Source organism: Dermacentor andersoni, chromosome 9 (genome assembly GCF_023375885.2).
Source record: "Dermacentor andersoni chromosome 9, qqDerAnde1_hic_scaffold, whole genome shotgun sequence".
NCBI lineage: Eukaryota > Metazoa > Arthropoda > Arachnida > Ixodida > Ixodidae > Dermacentor > Dermacentor andersoni.
Window position 1 is genome coordinate 11,491,177 of NC_092822.1, and position 23,853 is coordinate 11,515,029.

A 23,853-nucleotide genomic window follows, 5' to 3' on the forward strand; every position below is an offset into this window, starting at 1 on the left:
CGTGTGTTTTTGGGGACATCGCTTCAGTGTACTTGTGGGACCTGACTTCACGTCTGCGTGTCATAATGTGACTTCTTTGTCAAGTTCCTTGGCCTTTCTTTCATTCGGCGCTTCCTTGTTCTTGTAGAGTTTGTTAAATTAGTAATTCTACGTGAAAAAAAAAGTTGGCGAGGTCACTCATAGGCACCGACATCTCCTAAATATGAAGTTTTAAAAAAGAATTTGATTCTACATTGTTGCGCTGGTACACATGGTTACCAGGAACTGTAGTAGAGTTACAGGGGGGATCAGATTGAGTGTGGAGTCTAGAAAATTCGCAGGCATAGGACTCGTTCATCTGACGATGGAGAAGTATAATTGGAGATCGTTGGGACGTACTTTCGTCCTGAGGTGGACGTAAGTTAGGCCTACACGAACACAAAGCGATACATCAAGACTAACTGGTCCTCTCAGCGGATGGAAACGACGCAGCGCTCTCTTGATGTTTCCACAGAATTCGTGCTCTGACGGCGAGGCAAGAGTTGAGCAGAGACGAACTATGTGAATTGGTGTCTGATCCAGCGGATACGATTTTTCATGCTAACAATCTCGTTCACACCATATAAATGGCGCTGTGTCGTACCATGTATTTTCTTGCTTAGCACTCCACCGCAGTGCAAACTGTTCCAAAACGACCATATAGGAAAGGAAATTCTGCGCCAAGAAGAAATTCAATTAAACTGCTCCTGATCTACCGGTGGAATGCGCAATTATAGGGTAATGCTTCAGTTTGCGGAGAAACCTCAATCTGTCTTTTGTGTGTGTGTGTGTGTGTGTGCTTGTGTCTGTGCTCTCTCTCTCTCTCTCTCTCTCTCTCTCTCTCTCTCTGCGTGTGCTTCTTTTCACCTCTTTCCTCTTCATCCTTTCTCATCTTATGCTTTCTCTAATTCATGGTAGAAAACTGAGTGTCTGTCTTTCGGTCAAACCTGCCTTGCCTTTTGCATCTGATTTCTATTCATGAGGTATGGTTCATTTCAATCAGATGTGCACTGGCGTGCATCCTTGCATCATCTGTATTAGAAAGTAGGATTGATAGGTGGTCTTCCCCATGGGCTTAGCGGGCAACTTGATGAACACGTTCATTGGCGGTAATACCACAGTGGAATTGTAGCCACTGATAAATGACTTTAGGGTAGTTCTCAGTTAGATGGTGCATGGTCTGTACAATTTCAAACACCAGCTGTCTATGCTGGCCACACCACAAGACTGACAGTAAGCATGGCAGGGCCGCGCTTGAGTAACCGAAAACCGGCTACGCTTCATGCATGCCCGATTATATTCCCTGGGTCGTACCTGAAGCTTTCAACTTCCATCAAGGCTTCCCCTAGGAGGCGCGACCCTTTTGTGTAGGCTATGGTTGGGAGTCGTGTTTACCAATGCCTACGCGTTCCGCATAGTGTTCGCCAACACTGCAGACTGTGGCCATTGCGGCGATGAGGAAAAAAGTAATTCATGTTCTGTGCCAGTGTCCGCAGTACAATGTGCACAGAAACAGCCGCTTTCCGCCTTGCTCAATCAATTGGACGACAAACATCTGCTGGAAGGAAAAGTACTACGGCATCGACGGGACTTAACATCACATCAGAAATCCGTCACTGGTGGCGCTTCTCGAGATCCACCAGCCTGTGCAGATTTCTATATATATATATATATATATATATATATATATATATATATATATATATCCTTTTTCCAACCCCTGATACCGTCACGCGCAGGGTAGCAAACCGGAAAGTCGCATCTGGTTAACCTCCCCGTCTTTCCTTTCTCTCTTCTATTTCGTTTCTTGTCTCTATTCTTCCATCTCCCTCTCCAGCCTGTAAGCGATATCGCATTTCTCCGCCTAGCGATGAACAGTCAACGAGTCAGGAATCAGCAATGGCACTCCAAGTCAGAGACCAAGCTGCGCTTACGAAACAAGCAAAAGGAAAAAATGAGGACGGGATGTAGAAGGGAAGCGGGGGTTGGAGTTACGTGGAACACGCTTGTTCATTGACCTAGCTGTGCTTGCGAAAGATCGTGAATGGAAGCACACAGGGGAGATATCGCGCTCACTATTGTGCAAGAGTAGGTAGATGTAGAGCCACTTGTCGTTTCTTGGATGCTCAAAAGTTCTCGAAGTGGTAAGGCGATGAGTGCAGGGAGCCTTGTACTATACCTATGTCAACAAGGTCAACAAGATTTCGGAGCGGGGATTTGCGAAGTCGAAGCCAATGCATCTGCCCCGGAAATGAAACATGCAGCTAGTCAACAGAGTGCTAAATTGGACCTTTGGGTACTTTACTTGGACGTACAAACAACGCTTGTGAACAGCACAACGACACACGACGCTCACGAGCTTACCGCCTCCCCTTGTCCTGCTATAAAGCGTTGTTTCCAGGGTCCAGCGAATGGAAGCGAAATCCAGAAGTCTCGCCACTGAATTGGAGACTAAGTTGAATCAAAAACACGAAAGAAGCTAGTTCTTTTTTCGATTATCGCGCCCGAAAGCTTTTAGTGGCAGGATGCACACACACAGAGATGCGTATAACGTACACGCATGTTTACCAAGCACCAACTTGCGCTACCTGCGCGCTTTCGTTCATTCTAGATAGAGGGCATAAGAGGCGGTGCAGCGAACATCGAGTTCGACAAAGGTTTGTCTGGCCACGTATCATAATGCAGAAGCTGTCGCGGCCACCGCCAAGGTGTAAAAAAGAAACGGACCTTTCGGAGCCCGTTCGGGTTATTTGGTCACTGGGGCCAAAGCACGAGGAATGGTGCTATAACCTGTACCCTCGACCAAACAAATATAAGAATCGCTCTTATTGCGTACTCACATCGTGATTCGAGGCTTCCGCAATTTTTTTCGGTCTGAAATTGGGTGACGGTCCACGATATCAAGTATTCCACGAAATCTCTCCGGTGCCACTCGGAAGACGGAAGAAGTGGGCGGGCACTCCGGTCGAGGGCTGACAGAGCACGCCCGCCGTCGGTCACGTTTCCTCGCCGACCTATCCCCCACTTTACTTTTGGGCCGCCCGCATCTGCCACGTACAGAGCCGCGTAACGTCGCACCGCTCCGAAAGTGTGCATGGTGTAACGTTGCGCGACAAGTAGTGATGTCCAGCCGCCTCTCGAACATCGCTCATCCGGTCGCCTAGCCTGTAAGCGGCCCAGACGCACAAGTTTCATCGCAGCGGGTAATTCGATTACGAGTCTTCTCCACACAGACATGCGTCTCTGATCTGTGTACACGTTTGGCTCACACTAAACAATCGAGAGCAGATAAACTAAAAAACAAAGCAAGTCCTCTGATTGGCCTTTGAAACTGCTTCCCGTCCTTACTCTCACTTGGTACAAGGATCGGCTTTCTTCCCCCGAGAACCTCGCGATCGTTTTCGACATCTTGCCATTTCGACTGCCTGGCTTCTCTTTCGCGCGAGCGCGAAATTTGATCGGACAAATCCAATTTACGCCGGTTTCTCTCTTATGTGCGGGCAGTGGTATCCCGGCTAAAATTCGCTTGTGAGAGGTTGCGCATCCTTCCCTGTGCACTATGCGGAGGACAAAAGCTTGCGTCTCGTCCGAGCGTCCGGGAACCGATTGCGTAGGTGTCTAGCTTGTCGAACCCTGCAACTTGCCATCAATAATGGAAGTGACGCATCCATTAACCACAAAACATTTAACACCGCCATGCAAACTCTTTCTTGGCACATATGAAGAGCCCAGTCTGCTGAGAGCCTCTTAAGACCCGCAAGAATTTACGCTACGATGTCAGGTTGCTTTGTCAAGGATTTTTTCAGACAATGCATAAGGACGTCAGTAGAGCATCTCCACCAGCTCTACTCTCTAGCTGCAAAGCTAAGCCTCGATACCGCAGCTCTCTTTCCTTTATGATTTCGGTTTTCTATTTCTTTTTTTTTTATTTACATGTATACGAACGTAACCTCCGGTGACACTTGGAATGTTGCCTCACCCCTATGTCTTCGCGTCAGTTCCAAGGTTTATCGCAACTTAAATACAGCCCTCGGTATTTCAGCAAGCACGCTTTCAAAAGCTCACCAGTGCCCCATGCGCAGTACTCACTACCGCGAATCTTCGATGGTTAGTATTCTCTTATGCGCTCGATTTCTTGGTTAATCGCCCTTGGCAAAAGCAAGGACCGGACGATGCTTTTGTCAAAAATGCCCGTATCCCGTACATTGGGGGCACGTTAAAGATCTCCTGGTGGTCAAAATTAATCCGGAGCCCCCCCCCCCCTCCCAACTACGGCGTGTCTCATAATCAAATTGTGGTTTTGGCACACAAAACCCCGGAAATCATTCAAACCCCGTCACCCTTGACTTCTGAGAAAAAATTCTTAACTACTCGTACACAAAAGCAGATTCGCTTAAGTGAAATCTTAAAGTGGCCGCGGGTGTCATTATTTAAAACGCTTATTAACAGCTTTTCATTGTCATTTCTATCACCACCCGCTACTGGTGCTTAATTACTGCAATATATTCTGCTGGTCACAAGATGCCATGTATATTTCATCTGTGTGTTGACTTCTGCAAATGTCATAAGAGAAATGCTGTGCAGTTCCTTACTTTCAGCAACCATTGGCAAATTTAAATTTGCCCAGGGGTAAAATACGTCATGCAAGACGCTCCAGTTAAACCCAGTGCAACTCGCCCATCACTGCGCTAAATACGGTTCAATTATGAATGACCTCTAGGAAAATTTCATGATGCCTCACGAGAAGCCCTTTCACGGCACTTGTGACGTCATCCTGTGACGTCCTGGCTCCTGTAACACACGTCATAGTGGACAATTTATTCCCATGATTGATTGATCCCATTTGGCGTCCAGAAACAACGCAGGGGCAATTAAGGACTCCGTAGTGCATGGAGGGCTCCGATTGACCTTGCACCACCTGGTTATATCTTTACTGTGCAGCTGAAGCGCGTTACTCGGACGCTTTCTTGCATTCCGCAATATCGAAATGCGGCCACCAAGCTTTGGCACCGAACCCATGCATTCGTTCTCAGAGGAACGTCATGGTTACTGAGCTACTTCGGCACGCAGTACAGGTATCGCTGTTCTCCTCTCTCTCTCTCTCTCTCTCTCTCTCTCTCTCTCTCTCTCTCTCTCTCTCTCTCGCTCTCATTTTAAGCGTATAGCCTTCTTTGCCTGTTTTGCCCGTTCTCAGGGCCTGAGGCTGACGGTCGGAAACTGAGCTCGGACTTTCACTGCCACTACAAAGGCACCGACTCAAAAGGCGGTTGCAGTCGTGCAACCGGGTTGCGGGGCGCATGATCGTCGCCACACGCCAACTATTATAGCCTCTTTAAGACGCACGTGCGCTTGAAAGCTTTGGGGCTTCCTAAGGCTTATAGGAGGCACTCAGATCCACGGCACCGCTAGTGCCGCTCGAAGCAATGCGCATAGGACGAATCGGCGTGCATTTCATAGCCAGCTGTACTACCGCGCTAGATGCAGTGGCGTAGCCAGATATTCTTCCTTCGTTTTCTCGGGGGGAGTCACGTGATCAGTGTGCCACCCCCTGCCACCGCAAAGATGTGCTGGTTAACCGCTCTGTTCTGTATACGGCAAATATTCTCACTGCAATAAATAAAGGCCATCAAGCTCATCTCTCCTTTAATAAAGCGAATGGCTTTCTAGAAGTACTCCGCAATTCGCTTACTGTGACAATCATCGTCGATGGTTTGGGCAGTTTTTTTCCTTCTTTTTTTTTTTAGCAAGCATGTTTGTCTCTCTGTCCCTCTCTCTCTACCTCTTTCTATTCTGATGTGTACGCTGCTGGACGTAACGAGCCAGGCGAGGACAGGCAGCACCGCGAGCTGTTCCAACTTCCAACGTGTTATTCTGCAGGCTAAATCACCTACACACGGGAACTTGAGTTAACGCACTCGCAGAGGCCGAAGCAAAGACCGTGGTGGCAAAGCGAGCCACCTCAATAACGCAGTCTTCAACATAGAGCTTCGTTGGAGAGCCACAAGAGGAAACACGAATATACGGGATAAAAAACATGCGATCAAAGCAACCGTTAATATACGTGGACGGCGCGAAAAAATCGCGAAGACAGGAGCACCGAGCACAACCCCCCCACCCCCCACCACGCACACGCACACACACAGTGGTGCCAATGGCGCAGTATAGCGTCTGTATGTGAAGAAGTAAACACATATCGTTAAAGGCGAGAACAATAAAGATAGGCCAGGCACTTTGTTTTTTGTTCTTGTCTTCTCGCGCTGATTATTTCGTCGTTGTGAACGAACTCGCCCACGAAAATGCTTTGGTAAGCCCATTTGTATGTTTTATTTGTGCTTTATACCGCTGTTCTCTCATTTTTAGGGCCATCCACTCATTCATCGAAGCAGTGACCGAAACTAGCCCAGACTGAGGTTTTTATTCGACGGCTGCATGCTTCTTGGCAGCGGCCACAAAAAGACACGAAAAGTTTTGCCTAGGCGTGCGCAAGCACGCTTAATGCGGGTGCACTCAGCCAATCTCGCTTTAAAAGCGAGTGTAAATCGGAAGCTCTCCATTATACAACGAAACATCTTCCTTAATTAGTTGAAAGACAAAAAAGTAAAATGCGTCAGTGTTGCGCAAACTGCAGCACATGAGCTGTATACGGCAGTCTCACATACAGGTCGCCGCCAAGTTTACCTACACGGTCATTGTGTTTTTGTTTCCTGTTTCAATCAAGTGTCATGCGCACTGTACAGCAGCGATTTCTGCTCAACTGTAAAACTTTCAAGAACTATTCACACACTATTTCGGGAACTGGGAAATTTTCATAAAATTCGCAAATAATGATGAAATGGCTTTTGCAGAACTATAATTTTTCGGGGACTTTGGTATCCATAATTTAGGGTCGCTAGAGGGTATGATGGACTTTCGACGTGAGAACATTTTCCGGCATAGGGAAGAGTCGGGCGATGCAATAAGGGAATACTTGTAGATCGATGAGAGATACCTTTGTCATGCAGTGGACTTAAACAGGCTGACGATGATGATGGTGATTTCTAAGGTGTCGCAGCCGCCGCTGCGAATGTGCTGTGAATTTACACACGACAGCAGAGATTTTCACTCGAAAGCTGCTCTCTGAAGACATGCCTAGTGCATATAGGCAAGGAGAAGAGGTGTCGCCGGGCCGCTAGCATTCTCTTTACTGCACGCAAATACTGTGAGAGAACATCAGTTCTGGGACCGGAGATAGCGGGTCAAAAGTAGCAGCCAAATTCCACCTGAAAAAGAAACTAAGGGTGCAGTAGAAGCGTAAGCAAAACTAAGGCGCTCTTCTGGGAACTGCGGCTTCTGCGGTGACACACCACATAGTTTGTTCCACTTCTTCTGTTACAGCCCTCGAATGGCGGAAGTAAGCTGCGGCCAGACGACTGGAAGATCGAAAGGAGAAGTACAAAAAAAATATAGGTAGGCAACTCTTGTTGTACAAGCCCCTCGACTCGACGCACTCTGGTATTCGCGAGGTGAGCTGAGCAGAATGTTTAACACGGTCCGTATTTGCATAAAGGTTTTCGCTACTCGACCGGTACGAGCGAACTGGCCGAGACAACCGCCACGGCAACGCTTCTATTTCCGTAGGATAGCAGAGGCGAGTGACTTTGAAAGAACAGCTGTCACGCTCCTACCGCACACACCGCGTCCGAATGTGTATACTTTCTTTCATTTCTCTTCCGCCTTCGGAGTACACAGGAACGACTTCTCTGTTTTTCTTCGTGCTGCATACTTTCTCCGTGATTTTGTTTCTCAGGCGTAAACTGCCCTTCGTTGCTTCGCATTCCTCTTTTGTTCTTCTCTCTTTCTCTTTTTTTGAAAACCGCGATAGACAAGATGTCACGCTTTGATGCGCGGCTCGGGGACTGCCGGCGTTTCAAATGGTGTGTATGTCAGATGCGTGCAGAAGCCCGCGCGAACACATGTGATGTTATAAAGAATGCATAACGAGCAAATGTAAATGTGGCATTTTGTACTGTCTGAGTATGAGAATTTACAAACAAAAGTTGTTAAAGTTTTTGACGTCTCAAGCATGAGGCGACCATCATTCGCTACATCTGTACTTGTTCCGAGACTTGCATACGACTTGTGGTTGCGACTTATGCGCGAACCAGTCGCGTATAGCCCATAACACATAACGTACAGTCAGAGAGAAAAGTTTGTGGACCTCGCCTGCAGAGAAAACGCTGAGTTTAGCATTGGCCTTTGCATGCAACTTCCAATTTAGAAGGGCAAACTAGGTTTCCTTGGTCGAACATCGCAGTGCATACCTCAGTTCCTGGTTGCGCGTGCTGCATTCTGTGAACTCCGCCGTTCTCGCGTCATGTGCGATTCACAACATGATGTCTCCAACTGTAGCTATATATGTCGCTACCACGTCAACATTCGACATAGTGCCCGTATGAACAATGCTAAGCAGCACAATGACAGAGGTAAACTACATTTATAGAACTTATCTATGATTCTTGACTGTTTTGGCCATGTTTTCATGGCGCTGGCATATAGGCACCTTTGTGATCCAGTTACTGACCGTGGATTCAACATCTTTCTTAGAGATAGCAGTCTGCTATTTATACGGGCCGTAATTTGTCATTAGCCTTTCTTGTGGCAACGTGATCGTGTAGTGTAAGGTCAAAGAAAGACAGTTGTTTACTGCAACATGTAGAGTTGAAATTATCAACAGTGCTCGAACGAAAGATGCCTCATGCTACGGCCAAGTTTCGACGCTTCCTCTGGAGGTGTTTTATTATTTTATTCTGCCTGTCAAGGGGGTGTTCTTATTGTCTTCTGATTTCATACGCGATCGCAGCGTGCATTCCACTGCCCAGCGGCAAGTTGTAAATAAGAAGATGTGTAATCGCGTTGACGCATGCGTGGCTAAAGCACTGGCCCACAAATATCAGAAACATAGAATGAGGACGGGGCCCGATATTCGAGCGCGGCCGTGACTATACGCCAAGGCGAGAGTGCGCCCGCCGCACATATGCGGGCTTATCCGGAGTACCTCACGGAGGCTACGCCCCGGCGTAGTATAGCACACGCCTGCAGGCAAACACTGGGGCCACGAAAATGAGCTCACAGGGCAGCACAGCACGGGAATCCCATTTGCGAGACTATACGCGCGAGAGGCACTCGGCGTCCCAGGAACGAATAAAAAATGTATCGCGCCTCGCTGCCCGATCGCGTCCACGACCGCTGCAAGAGCTTAGAGGGCACGAAGCTGCTTCCGGATATCTGCTTGATTGCACCAGTGGCTCAACAGCGAGAATTCCAAAGCTCCACAGAAACAGCAGTAGCTGGCCCGGCTAGGACGACGGCACGACGACTGCACGACGACGACTATGACAGCACGAAGACAACACTAAGGCTTCCACGTCGATGACGAGGAATCGCTTCGTGGACGGGAGCAAATGTAGTTCTCTGACTACCTCTCCTGCCAAAAAAAAAAAAATAGGATGGCAGCAGGTGAGGCGAAAAAAGAGAGAAAGCGCGCTACAACTTTTACTGAGATATTTATGCGGCACGCCAAATGCATTCTAAGATAAGCGTGTCGGCATTCTACCTTTCTGTGCGACCTTGGGACATACTTTGGCTAGAAGTTTAGGTTTTAGTGTGTCGCAGTCTATATATCTTCGACTGTAACACGCTTAATGTAGAACGTACACACTTCCTTTTTTTTTTTTTTTTTTTTGAGAAGCTGCCATGCAACGGACTTTGCAACAGCAGTTTATCACGTGGAAAAAACTGATGCGAGCCACCAGGCTGTCAAGAACGCCATACTTGAAGGCTCCAAGCTTATCGTCCGGCGAAATTTTGTCCCCAAAATAACGGAATGACTCAGCAATGTAAATATTTACAAGCACGTCTTCTTTTCGTTCTTTTTATCCTTCCTTTTATCTGACTCATTTCATAATGTTTGACCCTACGTGTCAGATCCCCCTCTATCTATAGCCGGTCTTCTAAAAGCTACTGACAAAACGTTTGGAAGAAAGAGATGCCTTGGTACACAGCGCGAAAGAAGAGAAAAAGTATCAGAAGAATTTGTTTACATTCCGCTTCTTATTCACCGGTGGTGGCCCAGGATTTATGGCATTTTGATGCTAAGCACGAGGTGGCAGGCTCGATTATTCTGCAGCAATTGATAAAAAGGCTTGAGTACCAAACTCTTCGTACACATTAAAAAACCCTAGGCTGTATAAATTCATCCAAAGCCCCTATCGCTCCTCGCGTAAGCAGAATCTTACTTTTGCACCGTCATTCGCCATAATGTAATTTTTGCCGATTCCTCAATCAACCGCTGTGAACGATAATCTCTACCCACTAGCCTACTCCTAAGTGTTTAATTAATCTCGACTTTCCTGAAAATTTACGTCTAGAGCTTGACGAGAGTTTTCCATCAGTGCAGGGGCGCTATAACGTAAAACTATCCCGAACTTTTGTTTTCCAATTCTGCAATCAGCCCTCCGTGATTGATCAAAAAATTTTTTGGACCACCCCCACTTCACCTGCCTGTCACGCGACGTCACGAAAACCATGATAGCTTCCCGTCTGATATGATGTCTACACACTGATTATGCATGATTTGACCGAACAAAAGAAAAATAGTTATTTCTGATTCGACGCCTTTTCGCCGTAAGCCCTCGACTATTGGTCCAAAGTTTTCGGGCGGCACCCACTTTACTTGCCTGTCACGAGACGTCACAAAACCGCAAAAACTCACCGCGTCAAAGTGACGTGTACGCGTGAAAAATGCATTAATATGCCGAAAAATGAATTTTCTTCTGAATAGCCACAGGCTGCCCCGTTCCGAAAGGCATAAAATATGGCTGCCGCCGATCACTCAGGCACTGGTGTTAGATACGGGACCGTTTCCTGAGCCTCCTTCGAGTTCACCGGATTACTTCTAATCGCCGTCACACCTAATTAAGGAGCGCCGAAGCCCATCTACCACGTTCCCGAGGCGCAGCACATGCAAACAAGTTGGCGTCCCCCACCTCGTGCGCCTTTATGTGGAGCTATTGTACCACTGCTTGATTCTTCCTGAACATGTAGCGGGAGCCTGGCACGGTTCCAGGTAACCTGGGTCCCGAGGAAAGCTGCTTTGCAGCTCTGAAAGGTCGCTCGAAGACAACCCGTCTCCCCCCATCCGCCTATTGTGACGGCGCTTGCAAGCCAAGAGGCAACGACGGCCGTAATGCACCGTGAAGCCCTGGGAGCAATCCCCCCTCGTCCGCCTTTGTGACAGCAGTTGCAGACCAGGAAGGCAATGCCGCAGACAAGTAATCCCTCGGACAATTGGAGCCCAAGGGGCGACCCTCTGCGCCGGGTGTGACTTACATTCGCATGGCGCCTACCATTGGCCGAAAATGACGCCACCTGAGCGGGTTCGCCGATTGGCCAAAAATGACGCCACCTGAGCGGGCTCGCCGATTGGCCGAACGTGACGTGACTTCGAGACACCGAAGGGGTTAAAAGCCAGAGACCGGGAGCAGCAACAGAGCATTCTTTCATTCATCTCTTTCGAGCTTCTTGCCACGGGCCGCAGCGGCCCGTAATGACTTCATGACTGTTAATTTATTTGTACTCTCACTGTAAATAATGTAAATAAACCTCCAGTTTTCATCTCAAAGTCCTCCTCAACCTTGGCCAACTCCCGCACTCAACGGCAAGGTCCAATATCTGGGAGACAGCAATTGGGATTGTCCTCCAGATCCAACACTGGTTACTCGTATCTGCCGGAGAGCATGGGTTTATTTGCGTATAATAAAGCTTCTTCCGTGGCCATGTAACGTTTTCGAGCACTTTCAGCACGTTTACGACATCGTTCTGCCAACTCTCCTTTGCTGAGGATCCGGTTTAGCGTCATTCTTAACCTTCCGTTGCATGCCGCCGCGATTTTCGACCAGCCACCGCAAGCTAAGTAAGGAAAAGCGGGCCAATCGCAGACGCTGGCACCCCCCTCTTCATCTGGTCATCAATTTTCAGTGCAGTGGCTCGGCCCCATCGAATCCCCCTCCACTTGAGCGTGCTCCTCGCCTCTTGTTAGACAATTAGATAAGACAAGCCGCTCAGTGTAGGCAATGTTATTCGTTTGTCAAGCAAACAGAAGTGACCTCCTATGAATGAGGAGAGCCTTTTAGTGGTCTGTTCAGACAATCCTGCGAGTGACCGCCTGATGCTTGCGTCGGCGGTTACGCAAATTTGACGTCAAGAGATTGGAATAAAAACATACTGGAACAGTTTTACGTTATAGGGCCCCAGGATCTGAAAAGTATTCCGCTGACGTCACTCTTTGCAAAGGCTATAAGCATATTGCAAGTGCACACAGATACCGCATCCTGTTGTGCTGCAAGTGGCCTATAACAGTCAGCGCTGCAAAAGAGACACCCGACATCGCAACCACGTGACAGAAGCGTGATAGTAAAGTCACCATACAATCATAGGTAGCGCCCTAAGTCTCGTCGCTTTCAGCGTGGAGTTATATGTTTTTCTTTTTGTTCTTTGTTTTTTTTTTTTTTGGGGGGGGGGGGCACCCAGTGATGAGAGCATGCTTCAGTTTCAGTTTATTATTCTTTAAGTACAATGAATGAGTAAGAGACAATATACAGACGACGGTCCCAAAGTCAAAGACTACAACGGCGCCCTTGGTTAATAATAACAATGGAGAGATGTATGAAAGTAGAGCAAGCTAACTAAAAGAAACAAACACAATCACGAAAATGCAACGTAGAAAAATTTAAATAACAAAAACAAATTGTCTGTATACAAGCCTATAGTGTACCAAAAAAAAACTGTCAATACATACAAATGGAAAATGCAGTGTAATGGAATGACGTAAACTTAGTTATACATATAAAAAAAGCTTAAGGGCGTGACTAAATGTATGAAAGGATGAAGAGTTAATGCCGATGGGTAAACAATTCCACAGTTCTATAGCAGCCAATGATGATGTCATATTTTTCATAGTTAGAATGAACCATAGGAAGTAGAAAATTGGAATTACGTGCAAACCTGGTATTATTATTATTGGTGAGGTAACTGGAATAAATGAATGAGGCACCTGGACTCAATGAAACCTTTTGATGAATCATTCCTTGCTGCGTAGGTGTGTGTTTCGCACTAGCGTTTCGTCGGGAGCTTGCGTTCGTCTTTCTTTGAGCACTTTTTTTTTCCATGATTTTAAATTAGAAGTTGACGACTTTAGGCGGCGCTGGCTACTCCTCGTAGCACCGCCAACAAATCGCAATAGCAAAATACACCGAAAAATTACGAATACATTCAAACAGCATGGGCACATACAAAGTTCAATGCACGAGTCCAGGGAGCCACCTAGGATAATACACGAACACGTAAAACACGTATAAACATGTGCAGTTCCATAAATAAACAAATGTAGTTGAATTTGTCCGAGGACACGCGGATATGCCCACAGTTTTGCGGACGCGCGAACAAACGGAGGCACACATAATTTCATAACGCAAGACATAACTGCTAAACGATGTACAACTAGCGTAGACCTTTATTATTCAGCGAAAACACTTCCTTATTTATTTATGTTATTTTGAGCAACAACATCGAAGGAGAGTGAGCGGAACTTTTCCTTTTGTGCTGCTCGGGCTGGTGGCTCTATCATGGAATAGACAAAGTTTGATGATCTCATTCTTGCCACACCAATGGGTGATGTCCAATGCATGGTGTTTATGCCGTGTTTCCAATTCCGCAATGGCTTCCGGTGCATGCAGTCAGCAAAACTATGACCGTTGAAATTAGTTTCTGTTTCCCAGAGAGAGTTGTTGCTGTGGCTTGTATTTGGACACCACTTTTATGGATCAACACTAGTTCGCCCAGCTCATACTGCGACTCCTTTGAACCCACTAAAGTAAAACTCTTGCTTGGGCTAGTTGGTTCATGCTTGAAGTAGGTAAAGGCAAGGCGCAGAAGACCAGGACTTAGGAAGAAGAACACAAACGCCCGTCTCGTCGTTTGTGTTCTTCCTAAGTCCTGGTCTTCTGCGCCTTGCCTTTACCTACTTCGAACCCACTAAGATTCGCTGGGCAGTGTTAGTCGTAGCCTATAGGCGCTGAAGTACAATTTGGCCCAAAGTTTCTTTAACTTGGGAAGTCACTCGCATGATTACCTTCGAAAAACCAGAAACATTACGGATTGTCATTGCCAGGATGAAAGCTTGCCAGGCCCTGCTCCTATAGTCACCTTCCATCATGAAGCTGCACATGTCGTTGATGACTACAGCTGTTGTCGTATGGCGGCAAATTATGAGACGTTTGATCCAGGCTGTGCTACCTCGAAATACGAGCTGCTTATTTCTCGTCGGCATTGCCCTACATCCTCCAGTCATTGTCGAATGCGTCTCCAGCTATAGAGGGTGATCCAACTATCACGCACCAAGGTTTAAAAATATACAAATCCCATGTAGCTGGGCAGAACCAAGATAATGTTGCTTGCCGTCGCTGGGAGATACTCCGATTATTTTTTGCATTCCGCCTAATTAGATAATTAGCCTTAATTAGTTAATCAACTTCTCAAGTAGTATAATTAGAAGAAACGTTTCAATTAGAAAATTGTAGAGCAATATGAAAAACTCCCGATACAGCTTTCTGTTGCTTAATACGTGCTACATAAAAGTGTTTTTCCAAGCGTGAAAGAAGCCAGCGAGTACACGCAAAATTGACCGCTCGAGGCCCTTTGCGTGGCATTTGCATATTTTTAAATCTTGGTGTATAATAGTTGAAACACCCTGTATAGTGATCCCATTGTGTTGAAGTTTTAGCTGATTTATGGGATAGTGTACCGTTACGGTGTAGTGACGGTGAAGAAGAAAACATTGTCAATAATAGTCTAGCACAATAATGGGTGAACTCTAAGTAACGACGACAGCGGCGTTCCCGGTCGGCAGTCATCGAATATAACCACACGGCTCAAGTCGGTCCAGCGTCTATTGTACAGGCACCACAGTGCATTCTAGAACAATCGCTGGTGCTCCCGTGAGTTCGAGAATCATGCACAACAATGTTCAGCAACACAATTTACAGCGTCGGACATCATGATCCGTGTTGTAGTAGATGGTGTATTACGTTCAATTAAACACTTCAGCGGGACGCTGTAATTTCAGAATTGAAGCCAACCAGTATACAAATCTTATTCATTTGCAAGAAATACTGTGCCTCGCACCAGTTTTGAGAAATACAGGTTCAGAACGTCTCGAGAAATGCCTTAGCGTACGAGTTAACATGCGGCTAATGTATTTCAGGAAAGTGTTCATTGGATCAGCAGCGTAAACTTTGTAACGGGCTCCATATATTGATTTAGTTAGTCTTGCAATAACCAACCCTACAATAACCCTACAATAACCTACCTTGATTGCGTACTGTGTTGCAAAATTGATCCGCTATTGCAAGACGGATTGTTTACGTTTTCCTTTCCATCCTCTGCTCGCTTCGTATTGCGCAAGTCCTAAAACAAAAGAAAAATCTGTCAGAAGAGCCACAGCGTTTCTCGGCCAAACGTTTCGAAAGAAAGGCTAACCGGACTCCGGAGTTCATCGCGGCCGAAGCACTTCGCACCCGCAAAGTTTGGTAGGCGATGAACCACGGCACCATTATTGGTCGACCCGACATCGTTGTCTCTCCTTGTCGGGACGCACCGAAAAAGGAGAGAACCAGTTTCGAAACCGCAGCCCCTTTCGCGGCGAACGACGTTCGAACGCTTCCTCGAACACAAAAGGAAGGACCATTGACGCGGTCCGCTTGGCTCGTTAGCGCCCACCAGGACTCGTAACGAGGCCCCGTTACAAACCGCCCCGGCACTCAGTCATTCCTAGCAATATTTTTCTTCCTTGGCTTCTGTAGGCCGGTACGTCGGCCCGTTCACTCGATGGTTACGTGGGTGATGACATCGAAGACGTCTTCCTGCTATTTCCAGATAGCAAAGTTGTGGCAAATAGCAAATGGCCTCCGTTGCGAGGAGTGACCCACTTGGCAGCGCAGCAAGGGAAATTAACTGCGATTATCCGTCCATTTTTCTTTCTCATTCTTTTCTTTTTCTTGTTGTTGTTGTTTTTTTTTTGGGGGGGGGGGGGGGGGTAGGTTAGTTAGTTCACTGTTTCTGTCATAGAAACGGGAAGCAATGCGATAGACTACTAAGCACGAAAAGAGCCACTATTTACGACCACGGCGTTCACATATCAGTTAAAGGGACATTAAAGAATTAGATTCTCGCTTTACTTCTTTAGAGACTGCACTAGGGATAATAGAAAGAGCTGAATGAAATAAGTTAAGAGGCTATTTTAGTACAGTTATTTGTAACGAAATCTGGCTGGCGACCACTTCTGCATTTATAACGAAATCTGGCTGACGACCACTTCTGCATAGAAATTCGCGCGATGGTGTGACTGCCACGTATGACGCGGTGGGGATTCCAGTCATTTGTTGTTCGCGAAGAACGAGAACAAAACAATAACATTCTAAAGCGAGTACGTACAGGTGGGCAACGTCAGGTTTGTGACCTGTGCGCTGATATATACGTAATAGAGGGACAATGTGTAAGGCGCGTAATGAACACTAAAACAGTTCAGATTGCTAAAGTATATTCCTCCAAAGCTCTACTTGCCTTTGTATTGCGAAAAGGGGTTATAATGGCTAGCAGAACAAAAAGAAGGTCGATCTTCCCTCCAGAAGTCCATACAAGGCAGATGTTCTCAGAAAGTTGCATACTTGAAGTGATCAACAGTGATGCCTCAGGCTGAAGCCTGATATATATTTATATACTTACGGGCATTGACCTTTATAGTGATGACCGAGTGCGCTCATCATGACATTCTGCGAACAAAGGACGGTAGCGTTTGGCGACACGATGTAATCGCCGTAGTCCACAGGGGGGTCAGCTAGGAGAGACGTCGATGTACGTCACGGCTAGATGTCGTAGACGAATGTATTCGGCGGAACACAGCCGACTCGGTGTAGAATCAGAAGGCTCAACGGCATGAGGTAACGCAAGCTTGATAACCCCTGCAGAGCAGTAAACCGCCGAATGTGCCGAGAGAAAGTCAAGTCCTAAGATGATTGCATGTGGGCACTGATCCAAGACGTAAAACAAAGCTGAAGTGTGGTGTCCGGCAACAGTGACAGGGGCGGTACACAACCCAGCAAGAGCCGGAGTCGCACCATCGGCTACGCGGACTACAGCGATCGCAGCAAGGGTAAGAACTTTCTTCAGACGGATACGGAGGTTTGAGTTCATGACCGATATGTAGGCGCCGGTGTCAATGAGTGCGATGACAAGTATACCGTCCACGTTTACGTTGATGAGGTTGTGATGTCCAGGTAGTGTGAGCAGAGAAATTTCGGTTCGGGTCGTCGTGGCAGGCTCACCCCTCGGAGCTGCGCCCGTCAGTTTTCCGATGAACGGCGAGAGTACGAGGGAGAAGGAGAGCGACGACGCAGAGGTGAGCGGGGCAGCTGTCGGGATGGCGAAGGGGAGCGGTTTGATCGTGCTGGCGGTGATGGAGGAGCGCTGTCGTCGTCATTGTGTACCGGCACTCGGGGACTACCACCTGGACGTCGGATGCTTCGATAGCTCGACCAAAGCTGCGAGTTCCAAGCACTGCGACAGCGGCGGGAAATGTGTCTAACGCGTCCGCAACAGAAGCAGATGGGCCTGTCATCGGAAGTGCGCCATTCTGCGGAATTCTGATAACAAGAACGAACCTTGGGACGTCTGTATAACTCAGGTGCGGCGGGCGGGCGGTATTCAGGTCTGTTGACTGGGCAAAGCGTCTGTAATCCTGCGTTTGCTAGTTCTTGACTCACAATGGTTTGGAAAAGGGAAATGGTTGCATGGGACTCGTCGGGGTTACACACCTGACGGGGAACTGGGCAGGCAGCTTCAATCTCGCGGCGGCTGATGCGCACAATATTGTCGGATGCAGCAGGAGCGGGTGGAACTGGTGCACGGGAGACGCAGGTCCTCGCAGGTAGATGTCGCAGCCATGTTCGGAAGACGTGTGAAGTTCGAAGTAACGGGGCGACTTTTTGCTTCTTCATAGCGTCGGCATTCATTGATGACGCCTTGCACTGTGGATGAGTTCTTAAATACCAGAAGAGTAAACGCGCCATCCGCAATACCTTTGAGGGTATGCGCAACCTTTTCCGTTTCCGGCATGGTGTCATCGACTTTGCGACAAAGCGCGAGCACGTCGTGGATGTACGTCACATAGGACTCGGTGCAAGTCTGAGCTCGGCACGCAAGTTCTTTCTGCGCAGCACGACGGCGTACTATGGGCTTGCGAAACAGATCGATGAGCTTTTGCTTACGTACCTCCCAGCTAGTAAGTTCTTGTTCGTGGTTCAGAAACCACAGTTGTGCCGTGCCCGCCAGGTAAAATATGATGTTCGCTAGCATCAGAGTCGGGTCCCAGTTGTTGCTAGTGCCAACCCGTTCGTACAGTTGAAGCCAATCTTCGATGTCAGTGTTGTCAGAGTCGGAAAAGGTACCTGGTTGACGCAGTTGTGTGAAGACGACGGGGCGGTTGGCTGCGGATGGTTGAGGCACGGCTGGTGGCCTGCTCGAAGCATTCTCGTCCCCGCCGTGCGCTGGCATTGTAGCTGCCGCCAAGGAGCGTCCGCTGCGTAGATCCGTTTTGAAACTTGAAAACGCCGCACCTCCGCCAAAATGTTAAGGGGAGAAAAGACGCTTGACAACATATTTACGAGATATATACAACGGGCGGAAGACAGGCATACAATATGGAGCCCGTGCGCACGACTATCGGCGATCGTCGTCTTCGTCAGTCCTCTCATCATCGTTCGCTCCTGCAGCCCCTCGTAGCAATATATATATATATATATATATATATATATATATATATATATATATATATATATATATATATATATATATATATATATATATATATATATATATGTATGTATGTATGTATATCAGTAACTAGCTTTTTCAATGGGCCAATTAAGCGTATATATAAAGATGAGAAGCACAACTTCGCGGTTATCTATGCTTTATTTACCCAGCAGTTTAGGTCGATCGATCGACCGATAGTGTTGGGTAAATAAACCATAGCTAACCACGAGGTTGTGCTTCTCATCTATATATATATATATATATATATATATATATATATATGTGTGTGTGTGTGTGTGAAGAGTACGACGTACGTTCCATTAGCACAGTATATTTTACTGACGTTTCGGCTGGTGGGCCAGTCTTTGCCAAAGTCAACGCTTGTCAAAGTTTTGACAAAGGCTGGTCCACCAGCCGAAACGTCAGTTAAATATACTGAGCTTATTGAACGTACGTCGTACTCTTCTTCTTCATTTTACTACCGGGGCCAGCGTGATTTCCTCAGCCATAACTATATATATATATATATATATATATATATATATATATATATATATGCTATATGCTTAAAACGCTAAACGGAGAGGCGAGTAAATACCGCGACAGGACAGGCGTTACTGAATCTAGTTCGTCCGGAAGCACGGAATTAAGACGGAAGATGAGCGACGCAGGTGCGATGAACACCGGCTGGTGAACTGTTAATTGGTAGCGCTATTATATTGCGAATTGTGATATCATGAGGGTACTATAGAATCATTCTATGTATCGTCCTGTTTTCTTGTTTCCTTGCGTTGCTTTGTTTTTTGTGCTTGGGTAAACTTTTTTTTTTTTATGGTACTGAATTCCTGCGCAGCTCTGTTGTAGAATTAGTGGCGTATCAGTACCTTGAATATGGAATTAGTCGCGCTGCACGCAACTTAGAACGTGTCGGTCTGCTGTATGCGCTCCAAGCCATCCTATAGAAAAGCGAAACTAAGCTGAGCGTGGTGCGTGCGCGGATGGCACAGCACGGCCGCTGCCAAAAACGGTCCGCCTGTTGACGTCGCCGAAGATAGAAAGCGGGCGAGGAGTTACCGCACGGCGGCTTCGAGTGGAACGATTTGAGGGAGTCTCGCTCGTTGGAGGAGGCTGTCGAAGTTGGATGGAAACGGAAGGTGATCGGGCGAGCTATTTGCGGAACGTCAAATCCCCGTATAGCGCTTTTTGGTTCCTCCGTGCTGCATGTGCTAGTGCAGGCAGGGAATTTTAGACGAGTCTGAAAGCAGCTCCTCGACGACGTGTTCCGCTACAACCTTTCATGTGACCTAAATCATGCGGCATATTCAAACGGTGACCTCTTCAGGTGCGTCCAGTAAACCAACATTTTGGTTTATCAGCTCTTGAAACAGGAGCCACTAATTATAAAGTGCTTAAATCTAGGAACTGTGATAGATGGCATAACTAATCGCATATCAACGAAATTATGTCCAGTGAGTGAGTGAGTGAGTGAGTGAGTGAGTGAGTGAGTGAGTGAGTGAGTGAGTGAGTGAGTGAGTGAGTGAGTGAGTGAGTGAGTGAGTGAGTGAGTGAGTGAGTGAGTGAGTGAGTGAGTGAGTGAGTGAGTGAGTGAGTGAGTGAGTGAGTGAGTGAGTGAGTGAGTGAGTGAGTGAGTGAGTGAGTGAGTGAGTGAGTGAGTGAGGATATTAATGACGTGTAATTGAGGGCTCAGAATGAACTTTGAATGCCTAGTGCTCGTTAAAAATTCAATCTGAATGCACGAGCGTTTTTTGCATTTCACTTCCACCATAATGCGGACGCCCCAGCCGCGAGGTGGTGCTCCATTAAAACGTGATGTCCTTCCACATAAGCCTAGAGCGCCCGTATCACATACCGCTTTCAACCATCAACATAACAGCTAAGAGCCGTGCCCTATCTGCTTGTGAAGCGCTCGTATCGTAACACAGTGGTACAACGCACCCCTGATGTCAGTAGCTGGAGGCATTCCGTACATCTCCATCTGACACCGCCTAAGGCGTCAGCGATGCATTTAAATTTCACCTGACGAGCAAGTAATGGCTTCGTCAGCAGCCCAAGAGCAGGCCGCGCGAAGCCAAACTTTCTGTCCTCCATGCTTCGTCGAGGGTGTGCGACGCACGTCGTCGCAATTTACGAGGCCTTGGCGGCATGCAAATATGCAGTGCGTGCTTTACGAACAGGCATACCGAAGATTAATGGTGCACAAATTGCTTTCAAATCGTTGCGTGGAGTCATTTTTCTACAGCGAGCCGAAATTCACCGATATGCAGACACCAGGCGAGCTTTAGTTGACGAAGAGATCTTTAAACCGATCTTCTGAGAACCAACGCAAGCGTGGCTTGCACGAGAAAAAAATTCATTTTTGCGCACTTCTTTTTCTTCAGTTTTCGCTTGCCCATCAATTTCGTATTAAAGTAGCGAAATATAAAATAAATTGCTCGAGAGATGCGCTGTAGCTGTGGTGATACGTGAATTATATTGTCTTTCGCGATCGAGTACCACTCCAAATTTAGGCGCTCATCGTCCGGGGTGAAGGAGGAAAAGAGAGTGGTGTTTATAAGGCGTTGGGCGCTGCTGGGCACGAAGTCACAGGTACGACTCCCGACCGCAACGGCCGCATTCCTATGGGGCCGCAATGCAATAACGCTCTCGTACAGCGTCGTTCTTCGGCCGCCCATAAGAGAAAATCCCACGTGGTTCGGGTCAATCCGGAGTCCTCCACAATGGCGTGCCTCGTATCCCATATTGTACAGCTTCGGGGCATTAACTCCTGTGCTTTAAAGCTATTGCTTTCTAAGCTGGAGACACTACGAATGTCCGCACAATCTCAGTTCAAATCACATTTTCCAAACAACTTGAGGCTTGTAGAATGCAGAGATAGTATATATAACACCCAACTTCCGTGTTTTGCGAGCACTCGTGAAGATCTTAATTTGGTGTTCCCTAATACGATGTTGACTTTTAAAATGTTGGCTTAAAGTACGGATTGTTACATCTGATGACTTGTCTACTTTTCAAATACTTTTCGTTAAAGCTTGGTATTAAGTTTATCGGGGTTTATGCCCAGCACTACAGCCATGACTATGTATCCCTAAGTCGAATCAGTCCCAGACAAACGGACAAATAGTCATATTTGTGTGTGTCCATACTTTGCATTACCCGTAATCACAAGTAAAAGAAGAGCATAGAATAAATTAGTAGGGGCGTTAAGTGTAACCTATATTACAGATTGGTCGGTAGGTTTATACATGGGCTCGAAATGGAGAGGTACGAAGCAGTACGCCTCCGGCTACTCCGTTTCGCTTGTATGCAATAAATGAATTTGCTTTAAAGAATGAACAAAGAAAGGGATAGCGATAATAAAAAGAACACTTTAACATACAGAAATGCTGGCACGCATACAAGAGGAAAAGAAACTGGAGAAACATAAACAACCAAAGGCGAATCGCTGCATAAACTCGTTCTGTAGCATTTCGAGTGCATGTCCGTGTACTTATAAAAAGTGTTTCACTGCACAGTGAAAGCTGTTCTTCCAAGGCCACTAACTGGCCGTACTCCAAGCACATCGTCCCAAGTGACAATGGATGATTGCCCAGAGCCCTTAGTTTGAAGCGTACCCTTTGCTGGCCGTACATATTGGACAGTCCAGCAACACGTGGGCTATGCCTTCGTCCGCCACGTCATCCACGCAAGACCCGGAGCTTGCACTGTGAATTTTAAAGAGAAAGGGCCCTCGTGTAGGCCACACCGAGGCGTAAGCGGTGAAACAAAATTTAAGACAAACGAAGAATGTCGGTCCAGTGTCTAAGGTACCCTAAATAGACCTGTTGACCATTTCACATAACTATGCAGCAGATAACCTCAATGAAAGTTTTCGTAGTACGTTTCTATAACCTCGTGGCTGAACAGCAGAAAGGTGCATTCTCCTCCATTCTCCTCCACGAAAAGCACGCCTGTTCGGCCTTTTCTTGGTCTCATTGACTATTTCCCAGTGTTTAGAATACGTCAAAGTATTGTCAACGCCATGTCAACTATGTCAACGTCATGTCTATAGCATATGCATGCACCTGCAGTGCACCAGTGCTTAAACAAACGCCAGTAAATGCAATCGAAGGTGTCACTTGTTAGTCAGCAAATGTAGTATAGATAAAGTATATTGTAACAGCACAAACGGACGACACACGATGGCGAAGAATTAAGGCCGGTACAAGCGCCGACTCGCAACTACGTTTTATTCGTCCAAAACAGGGTGTATACAAACACATAAAATCAAATTAAGGGCCCTAAACGAAATCACTGGCAGTGCCCGTGCATGCTTTTGTTCGTGCATCTTGATTTGATTTTGTGTGTGTGTCTGTGTATTACCCTGTTTTGTATGAATAAAACTTGGTTGCGAGTCAGCACCTGTCCGGTGGCCTTCTTCGCCTTCAATTGTCGTCCGTTTGCGCCATTACAATATGCAATTTCACCAACTCTGCGAGCTTTCTATTTTATGGCAGATATAAAGAAAAATGACAAAGTAATATTCAGTTCACGTTATAGCGAGGAAATACATGGTGTAAGTATTGAAATGTAAACATTGAAAAATATGATTATACTGTGAATATATTTATCTGTTTATTTATACCTGTTTAATGTTTTGTCGGAAGAGCTGATCAAAACAATATTTCTGGAAATAAAGATCAGAAGATGAGTTTAGAGGCAACTGTTACGGAACGCTCAACTTTGATTTTAAAGCGACCAGAACAAGTACTTACGGTAAATGACATTCTTATTGCATGGAATGCTACACAGAATACGTTGGTGAGAGCCACACCGAATCATTTCATTCTTAAACGAAAGGATCACATGCAATCAAGTAGCACACCACTGTAAATTTAAAGCAGTTCAGTAGAACATGTCTGCACCGCGCAA

The 23,853-nt window shown here is 46.7% G+C and overlaps 1 protein-coding gene across 1 annotated transcript in view; it reads right to left on the bottom strand.

Moving 5' to 3' along the window:
• The window catches only part of LOC126527461 (uncharacterized), a 57,542-nt gene extending 38,879 nt beyond the window's left edge, over positions 1 to 18,663 (bottom strand). Inside the window, exon 1 of the mRNA XM_055068748.1 lies at positions 18,382 to 18,663. Coding sequence (XP_054924723.1) covers positions 18,382 to 18,663 — 282 coding nt within the window. The remainder of the gene's footprint in view (positions 1 to 18,381) is intronic.
• Between the last annotated feature and the right edge of the window lie 5,190 nt (positions 18,664 to 23,853).